At 32.4% G+C, this 10,327-nt stretch overlaps 1 protein-coding gene and 1 non-coding gene across 2 annotated transcripts; both read left to right on the top strand.

Annotated features, from left to right (window-relative positions):
- Positions 1 to 1,797: 1,797 nt before the first annotated feature.
- Positions 1,798 to 8,121, top strand: LOAG_09464 (hypothetical protein; the record flags this gene model as incomplete). The annotated part of the gene is made up of 18 exons (XM_003144991.2): positions 1,798 to 1,831; positions 1,973 to 2,091; positions 2,203 to 2,375; positions 2,673 to 2,811; positions 2,880 to 3,076; positions 3,399 to 3,556; positions 3,775 to 4,016; positions 4,285 to 4,439; positions 4,656 to 4,872; positions 5,089 to 5,271; positions 5,381 to 5,505; positions 5,666 to 5,865; positions 6,096 to 6,358; positions 6,512 to 6,706; positions 6,871 to 7,107; positions 7,388 to 7,578; positions 7,685 to 7,832; positions 8,023 to 8,121. The coding sequence occupies 18 exons, from the start codon at positions 1,798 to 1,800 to the stop codon at positions 8,119 to 8,121; spliced, it is 3,075 nt and encodes a 1,024-aa protein (XP_003145039.2).
- A 1,869-nt stretch (positions 8,122 to 9,990) lies between these two features.
- LOAG_20039 lies at positions 9,991 to 10,062 on the top strand. Its single transcript has one exon. It is a non-coding gene; the product is annotated as a tRNA-Gln (tRNA).
- Positions 10,063 to 10,327: the final 265 nt, after the last annotated feature.

Below are 10,327 nucleotides of genomic sequence, written 5' to 3'. Positions count from 1 at the left end.
AAGGACAATACATTATTGTGCAATTTCTTTCCATTATTCTTAAGTTGAACATTGTAAAAAACTTGACGCAAACAAAATAAAATAACCAGTACGCATTGATTGAGTGGATCGGAACATGAGTGGATATCAATAATCCTGACTGATCAGTTAACTAACTAACTTTCGTGAAGAAATCCTGACCAGTTAACTAACTAACTTTCGTGAAGAAGTCCTGACCAGTTAACTAACTAACTTTCGTGAAGAAATCCTGACCAGTTAACTAACTAACTTTCGTGAAGAAATTCTGACCAGTTAACTAACTTTCATGAAGAACCTCAAGGAAAATGCATTGGGAAATTATTCTTCATTTTGAATTTGTTCATTTTTACCTCACAAGTTGCTCGCACTTCAGTAATAATATATGACTCTTATTCTTAAATAATTTACTAATTTACTTTTTTTATGCGAAATGTATAAAAATTCATACATTTCATTCCATTCTCCCAATTTTTTTCTCATTTCTTTTAAATTTTGAAGAAATTTTCCGAATGATTGTGTTTTGTTGCATAATGCGCAATTTGTTTATTATAAAAAGTTATTAGTTCATATACAAGGCTTACCGGAAATGATTATTGTCACCATTTATGATATTGCTCTGAGCAATATTTAAAAAAAAAAAAGAAACGCACTACTTTTACCAAAAAAAAACAATTGAAGTCAAAAATTGAGAAGAAAAAACTGAAGTTAAAATAGGAAAAAAAAGCTAATCATTTTACTAAAAAAATGCGATATATCGCTTAATTAACATTATTCCAAGCACAGCATTGAATAATCCACGTAAAGGTGACGTAAAATTACAATTATTATTGTTGGATTACCAAAATTAAAGCTACAATAAGTAAAATTAAAGCAATGAAGAGAATATAAGCTAACAACGGACAGCATAACACAAAGACATCTCAGTATCTACACCATGGACAATAATATCTATTGTACTTACACAATGGATAATGTCAAAGGACAGCCATATCTCCATGATAACCTCCTGATGGAGCTTACAAAACTACTCTCTAATCTTTATATGTTTGTATATATAAAGAAAAATCCGAAACAGTTTAGTTTAAAATCAAGCATACAATACATCATCCTCTTCGGTTATCCTCCACAAGTAAAACTACAAACAACGACATCTTCGCATATCCGCCACCATTGAACAACAAACTACGATATTCTTTCTATTTGCTAAATATATTTCCCGTAACATATCCCCAACTCAACGATCTATCAACTAACGGACAATCAAATTATTATCGATAGCAATGATAAGGAATTTGTTAGTTAATCATATTGCTTGCTTATTGATAACTCATTTATCACTGTTTACCAAATTCATCGTGTAATATATACATATATATTTTACCCTTTTTTAACTAGTAATATTGTGTAAGAACAATATTAGATCCCGAATAAATCTATATCGCTAAGAAATGAGTTCAACAGATTAACTTTCCTGACTATTATAGACGTAAAGCAAGAGATGTTTGAATTTTGCTACTATTTTTACCTTAGAATCGGTAAACTTTTGTAAATGTTAGACATAAAGGTGATTGTAGTTTGGTGGAATGAAAGTTCAAAAGGATGGAATGAGATCCATTTATTTAGGCAAAAATTTTGCCTAAATTAAAATTTCTAAATGTTTTCGAAAATGAATTAAAAGAATGGTTGATAAGTAATGAGAAATTTGTTGAAAAGCTCATTGCTTTTATTCATATTGTATCGTACGGTGACGTATTTCGATAGATAATGGGTCCTTGTCTCATGGGAAATCGTGATAAGGATACGGGAGATTCTGGTTCGGATATCGGCTTTGATTCCTTACTTCAATAAAATTTTTCTAAAAAGAATTGTTTTCATATCGTACAGTTGGATATTAGCTTCCGTTTTTCCTTTTTTTTTTAATGCGGAAATTTTAGTGTTATAAAAAATGCTTCAGGGATTCATTCACCTGAGCATTTATCCGGTTCACAGCGTAAGAGCTCACCATCATCAGGATCTCGATGTGGATCAGGTCTCACTGGATCACCACGTGATCTTTCCCCACCACTTCTTCAGGTATCGAAATATTTTAAAATACAGACAAACCTTTTTTTTTCTCATCGTTAGACGAGAATAAATAGATAAAAGTACATGTTATCAAAGGTGTTTTCAATTGTATAATTGAAGGAATTAGCATGCATGAATCTTCGTGAGATGGCATCTCGGCCAGATATCGGTCGTGCTGGACGTCAGATTGCAGTTCGCTCGAATTTTTTCGAAGTTGGGATTGCTAATAATAATATGATGGTTACGCAGTATCATGTCGAAATTCATCATCCGGGATCCAGAAGACTTGATAGGTTTGTCGTTCCTTTTTCCAGGGATTTCGAAATAAGTATTTGCAAAGCCCATTTCTTTTAATAGTTTTGATGAATAGAGTTGGTTAGAGCAACCGTTTTGTAAAGGTTCACAAAATAAAAATAGTAAATGACTCTTCAAGTTGTTAATTTTGATAAAATATGCAAATGTGCAAATATGTGGATAATTTCCAATATGGCGCAAGATTTCTCAATAAATTACCTTCCTTGTTTATTATTTCCATTTATACATGAGATGCACGTAAATATTCAAGAATCTAAGCAAAAAGGAAAATATAGGGAGGAAAATCGTGCGATCTTCTGGAAAGTTATAGTTGATCATCGCCAATATTTCCCTAATAAATTCGCCGTTGCTTATGATGGAGCCCATCAATTGTACACTCCGACACGTATTGAATTCCCAGAAGGACGTCCATCTGTGAGTGAAAATCCTTTATAGTTAAATTAAAAATTCGACCAAATTAATGATATAAGATAAAACTGCAGATTCGGTTGGAGAGTGATGTGTCACTGGCAAAAGATTCGCGAGAGCGTACCCGTTGCGCAGTCTCATTTCAATGTGTTGGTCCCGTACTTATTGAAATGCGACGCACAAGAACGAATAATTTAGATGAAAGAATTCTAACTCCAATTCAAATTATTGATATTGTTTTTCGTCAATCACTTACTTGTCCATATGTCGAGTTCGGCTGATCTTTTTCTCGTTCTTTTTTTTTTGATATTTTTTAAAAATTAATTCGAATTTCTATCCTAAAAGCACAGAAATTCAACTTTAACCTTACTTCTGTTTTGAATCTTAATGATTAAGAAGGTAAACTAACAACATCGATTTCACTGGTGTGTCACATATCACATTAGGATACATATACTATATTTGCAAATATAATCTCTCACATTCTCAAAATTCATAAGTCAGGGATCATATAATAAAAAAAAAACACGAGTTGTTTATAAATTTTGTTTGGGCACACTTTTTATTCTTAAAATATGCAATTTCTTTTTCAGAAATTCTGCAAATTTTTTCGTTTATAAATCATCGAGTTATCGTTTACCTTTGAATGGTGGTGCGGCATTGGATTTAGAAGGCGGTAAAGAGATGTGGACTGGATTTTTCTCTTCTGCGCATGTAGCAGCTGGATGGAAACCGCTTCTTAACATTGATGGTCAGCCAATTTCTCCATCATAAATAAAATTATGGATTTTAACAACTTGTTGAAAATTCATTTCATGATTAATAAGTTAGTGAAATAACCAGAAAAGACTGGAAATGGGAAAGCAAAAATAATGAAGAATATCCGTGTGTTATTCCGGATTGTCGGTATTGTTCCGGATTCATCACCATTAATTGGCGTTAAAAAGAAGGGGAATATTTTTGTTACAGTGACGCATACGGCATTTTACAAAGCGCATATCTCTCTGGTTCAATTTATGTGTGAAGTGTTAAATGAAAAGTCAGGTCATTACTGTCGATCAAGTTCTAAGGAAGATCATCGGGATACATCACGTCATGTACGTGGTGGATCCCGTTGTGGTGGCGGTTGTAACAATCTCACATCCTACTCACGTCATATGAACAGTCGACGTCGTGATTATAATTATGATTACATGGGAGGGGCACTTTCTGTAATGTTTTCTTTTTATTCTTGCATTAGTTCATATCAGTTAAATATGTAAATGGCTTTATATTATATCCACCTAATTTTGCTTTCTATTATCTTTTTTTTTTCCAAATCATATATCCATCATATTTGTCATAGAGCAAAGGTCATCTATTTAAATTTGAGTAAAACGAACGCTGATCTATTCAAACTTGTTAACATCAACACAGTTCCAATTCCTTGTGAATTTCTTGTTTACATTAAATATTTTTGAAAGTTTAAAAAATTTTTAGTCTGAAAAGTTGCACAAAGATTTCTCCTTGAGCAGTCATGAGTTAAAAATTTTCGGTGATATTGTAAAAGGAATTAAAGTACGCGTTTCACATCGTGCTGGTATCATTCGTGTTTATCGTATCAATAGTCTTCAACTTCCAGCTGATCAACTTTGGTACGGTATTCGTACTATTTTTTAAATTATTCTAAAATAACTTACTTAGCTTTTCTTAAGTATCTATCATATTCTTTTATTAAAATGGAATGAAAACTGGTAGTCGTAACAATTTTATATATCCTTAAGTTATTCGTTAAATCAGAAGCTTAGCTAAAATTTACATTTAAGACAAGCTTGATAGTTATTAGTAGTTAATTATGAATTATAATTTAGGTTTCAAGGCAAAGATGAGGATGGTAATGAACGACGTATGACAGTGGCTGATTATTTCCGTGAGCGTTACAGTGAGCTAAAATATCCGAAATTGCCATGCGTTCACGTAGGTCCAATAACACGTAATATTTACTTTCCTCTGGAAGTTTGTATGCTTGATACACCACAGAAATACAACAGGAAATTGAACGAGAAACAAACATCGGCAATTATCCGAGTACGACCCATTTCTAAAATCATTTCAATTATTTCAGTTCCTTCTTAAATATTTAATTTTCAAATTATATACTTTAAATTATACGCTAAACAGACGGAATTTTAATATTTCTGATATTTATACACCATACTTTCTAATCAACGGTTGATTTTTGATCATGTTACTACTAATGGCATATTTATAGCTGCGAAAAATCCTGTTTTAAGAATAATTCAGGCGGCAGCTGTTGATGCAATTTCACGTGAACAACGTATTTCATCGTTGTGTGAGCAAGCTGGATTCCAGTATGATCCATTCTTGCGTGAATTTGGCTTACAAATCAATCCAAAAATGTTTGAAACGATCGGTCGAGTTCTAGCACCACCTCGTATCCTTTTTGGCGAAAATAATTGTAAAACGGTTTGATTTTTGATCTTATCAATAACCTCTTCTTTTAAACATTACTTCCACTTGAATGAATTCTTCCAAAATATTTGGAAAGCACATTCCAAGACCCGAACTATTTCAGGATCCGGTTGTTACACCGAAAGATGGTGCTTGGTCAATAGATAATCAGCAGCTCTATTTGCCGGCTAGTTGTCGTAGCTATTCAATGATAGCAATTGTCAGTCCACGTGAGCAGAATCATTTACAGTTTAGTTAATTTTATCTTTAGCTTATCATCATTTAGTGATGAAACAATATAAGAAATCTATTCTAATCTATTCTATATAAATTATCAATTACTAATTCTTCCAATCACCACGACAAATTTTAATTATTTATTTTCTGGCTAAAAAAAAAAGCAATTTAGGATCTTTTGTCAAGCACTTACCCAGAAAGCTAGCCAAATGGGAATGGAATTCCCAAGTTGGCCTGACTTAGTAAAGTATGGCCGTACAAAAGAAGATGTTGTGATTCTGTTCAGTGAAATTGCTACCGAATATAAACAAACAGGAACTGCATGTGACCTTGTTATTGTGGTATTACCAGCCAAAAATGCTGACCTTTACAGTTGGGTCATAGAGTCATTTCAACTTCATATTCTTTGAATTTTCATTCAGATATTTTAAATGTTTTTAAACAACAACAAAGATTTTGCAACACATACTTTATTATCAGTTAGTTTGGATGAACAAATTACATTGATAAAGTAACTTTAATAGAGAACGAAAATGATAAGAGATTGATAACTCTTTATCAATGGAATATCATATGAAATTGTGAAAATAAAATACTTTCAGTGACAGTAAAAGAATGCAGCGATATGATACATGGAATTATGTCACAATGCATTCTGATGAAAAATGTCACACGTCCATCACCTGCTACTTGCTGTAATATAATCCTGAAAATAAACATGAAATTAGGTGGTATTAATTCACGTGTTGTTGCCGATTCGATTACTCAGAAATATCTGATTGATGTTCCTACTCTTATCATCGGAATTGATGTCACACATCCGACACAACATGAGGAGCGACAGAATATCCCATCTGTTGCGGCGGTATATTCAAATTTTATCTTTTCTTTTTTTCATATTCAAGAATTTAATTTCTCTTGACTTGAAATTTACTCATAATTAAGTTAGCAGTTATAAAGTTTGAGCATATCAATTTAACGAACAATCGTTAGAAATTGTCAACATATTCATCTATAGATTGTGGCTAATCTTGACTTATATCCACAATCATACGGTGCAAATATCAAAATCCAGCGTAAATGTCGCGAATCGGTTGTTTATCTTTTGGATGCTGTCCGTGAACGTCTTGTCAGTTTCTATAAAACAACACATCAGAAACCAATTCGTATCATCGTTTATCGTGACGGAGTTTCTGAAGGACAATTCAGTGAAGTAAAACTATTTTCATCTGTTTTTAATAGTAGTGACAAAAAATCACAATGATCTCTGTTTCATTCTAAATCAGAAGTGATAAGATATTTGATAAGTTGGAAAAGTTGGCGCAAAAAACTATAAAAGTAAAATCCTTCAAAAAAGTAAATGAGCAAAAATTGTAGGTTTTACGCGAAGAAATGCAAGGTATTCGTACAGCATGCTTAATGCTATCACCGGATTATCGACCACCAATTACGTATATTGTCGTACAGAAGCGTCATCATGCACGAATGTTTTGCAAGTATTCACGTGATGCAGTTGGTAAAGCGAAAAATATTCCACCAGGTACAGTAGTTGATACAGGAATCGTTTCGCCAGAAGGTTTCGACTTCTATCTCTGCTCACATTTCGGTATTCAGGTAAATATACTAAACTCTCATTTCATTTTTTTTTTTCGACTATTACTGTTTTCGATAAAGTTAAATAAACTTCGTTGCATTTCAAAGAAATTATTTGAACAAAATCAAAGTTAAAGTTAACAAATTAAAAAAAAAGAAACTTTGATGCAATATTAATTAAAGACTAGAAATTTCTCACATACACAACTAGAATTCTTCTAGCTAATTTAGAATCTAAAAATATATAGGTTTTTAAAAACATTCAGAACTCGCGGCTGCTATATCATCACTGAATTTTCAGGGTACTTCTAGGCCAGCTCGTTATCATGTTCTTTGGGATGATTCGAAATTTACATCAGATGAGCTTCAATCAATAACATTTAGTATGTGTCATACGTACGGACGCTGCGCTCGTTCAGTTTCCATTCCGGCACCGGTTTACTATGCCGATCTTGTTGCCACACGTGCACGATGTCATCTCAAACGAAAAATGTATTTTTTTTTTTTTTTTAACGAAAACATTAATGACACTAATAATATGACACGTGAATTTTTAAATTTCTTAATTTTAGGAAAATGAATGCTTGTTTGCTTCCAGGGGTGTATACGAATCAGATGTAATATCAGATGCTGCTTCATTTATCTCCTCATCACTATCATCGTTAATTTCGGCAGGACGTATCACAACTTTACGACGTATTGTCGATGTTGATGATGGTGATCTTTCAGATGCAGAAAGCATTAAAGTATATTATTTTTTGGTTTAAAATTTATTTAATTAAATTTTAATTTATTTGATTAAATTTTAGTTAATTTTCAAAGTTTATTTAAATCTTTTAACATTTGAATAAGAATGATAATGACTGAAATTATTTCTTCAAATTAAAATTTCCTGTGAGAATATGCAAATTGATCACTTCTCCATTTATCTTTCAGGACGGTGGTACACAATCAATAATGAGTAATAGCGATGCAGCACTACAGGAATATGTTACGGTTTCGGAGAAATTTAAAGGACGCATGTATTTTGTTTAAGAATGATGAAGTCTAGCTAACGTCGATGAATCATTATTATTTTTAATTAAATTATTATTATTAAAACCAGTATTGTTAACTAATTAATTAATTGTCAAACTGCAAATTCGTAAAGAAAAACTTTAGAAAAATTGTCTGAAATAGGAGGTAAACATATTAGATATAGTAAGGTAGTAAAATAAAGTATAATCATCGAGTTGTTTATACTTAGTTGTATATACAAACTATTATATAAATAATTTGTTATGAGGAATACCGGGAATTCACTTAGAAATTATGTTTAAAAGATCAAAAATACACTGAACTTTAATCCTTTGTTTTCCATTTATCGATTTCAAAATTTTTCTCCTAAAAGTTTCCTTAAACCTTTCTCTCAATCCACAATGTAATGCTTTCCAATAAGAGTGTCTTGTACTGGATACATTTACCGCCTATACCTGGAAAGTTTATTTGGAACTAATTATATTGTGGAAGAGTGATGAAATGATATTCCTGTAATACATGTTTATATTTCCTCCACATACAGTGTTTTTTCCTCTCTCTGATTTTGCAAACAGTTAGTAGAACAGTACTTATTATGCAAATTTTATTCAGAAATAAATCATTAATTAATGAAAGCTTGATTCGATAAGATTTCAAATTGACAAACTACTTGAAATATCCCGCAATGTTAGATTTAAGAGTGACAGTCGCAGTGGACATCTTCCAAATCAAAATAATCGATCATCCGAATTACATAAGGAATAACTATTAGAAGCGGTCTAGTTAATATGTTACTAAAATAATAGCTTACATGATTTCGTCAATGTAAGGATCATCCAGGTATCAGATATTCGAGTAATGAATAAAGGTCAAGGGCCAGAATTGAGGAGAAAAGAAGAGGGTCATGAGGTATCCCCGCATTCCCGCCTCAATTTTCAATTTCACAATTTCATCGGATTTCGTCCGATGATATCTCAACTTGTTGAACATATGTCTGCATGAAAAAGGAAAGAATTACCAGAAAGTTGGAACATCTGGGAATGGATTGACATGAATTTTTCCTGAGGTAACTGATAGGATGGGGGAGGACATTGGATATTGGACAGTTAGACATATTCGGGGATAATCCGGTTCTTGGTTTATTTTCATTTTCACTTCTCTCACTCTTATCATTTGTAGCTACATCTCGGCATCACTTCTTTATCATATCAGCAATACGTTGCTATCATTCATTCCTCACAAACTTTAAAACCGTCGATTCTTAACATCATAGAATTATAAACCTACAGTATCCGGTTAAGGAAGGTTAATTATTATATTTCCAATATGGTAGCGTAAGAATATAAAAATGTTTACTCAAATCATAGAACTTCCCAGAGATTGTTTGTTTACTTCCTACAAATTTTCGATTGTTCAAATATTATCCCGGAAATAATCTTCCGGTATCTGTGCCATCATCCTCTAGAAGCAATCTTCGCCGAAATGTTGGACGATAATTTTCCCTTCAGAAAAAATGAGGGAAATTTAAATGGCTATGTTTCGTTATTCGGAACATTATAAGGATGGATATCTCGGACACCATCTGAGAGTTCTCGATATTTCCCTCAGGAAATGGAGGAGAATTTCAGTGCTGAAAATTTTCGAATTTATACGCTAGTAATCAGATTAAGCTGAGCTATCATAAACAAATTTCTTATATCAACGTAAAAACTCTGAAATTGGAAAGGCTGTGAAACGTTACGGAAATCGATAATGGATCAAATAAAAGATAAGACGTGACCCAACGTGACCCAACGTACGTCAGAGACAATGCAAAATGTCATTTTTTAATGAACAGCATTTCACAATGCAATATTTTATAGAAATAGACATAAGTTAAGTTCATAAGGTCCCGTGGTGTAGTGGTTAGCACTCAGGACTTTGAATCCTGCGACGGGAGTTCAAATCTCCCCGGGACCTAGTTTGCTTTCAAGTTTATGCTGGCTAGCATTTTGCTGCAAAATGTCATACAACAGTTGCAATAAGGGGAATCATGATTGTATATGAGGACAAGTTTGTAGTGTCAACCACATGTCATTCCGTTTTAAACTTTGCTAACAATTCTATCATATCAACAATGTTACAAATATGTTGAAAAGAAAGGAAATAAACGTTTGGACATTGTTACGAGTAATATAAACGTATTCGGAAATTGAAAATAGCATGAATCTATCCGGTAAATGAG

This window comes from Loa loa (genome assembly GCF_000183805.2).
Source record: "Loa loa unplaced genomic scaffold supercont3.78, whole genome shotgun sequence".
Lineage (NCBI taxonomy): Eukaryota > Metazoa > Nematoda > Chromadorea > Rhabditida > Onchocercidae > Loa > Loa loa.
The sequence above is the reverse complement of the archived record's forward strand: the minus strand, read 5'-3'. Positions and strand labels throughout refer to the sequence as shown.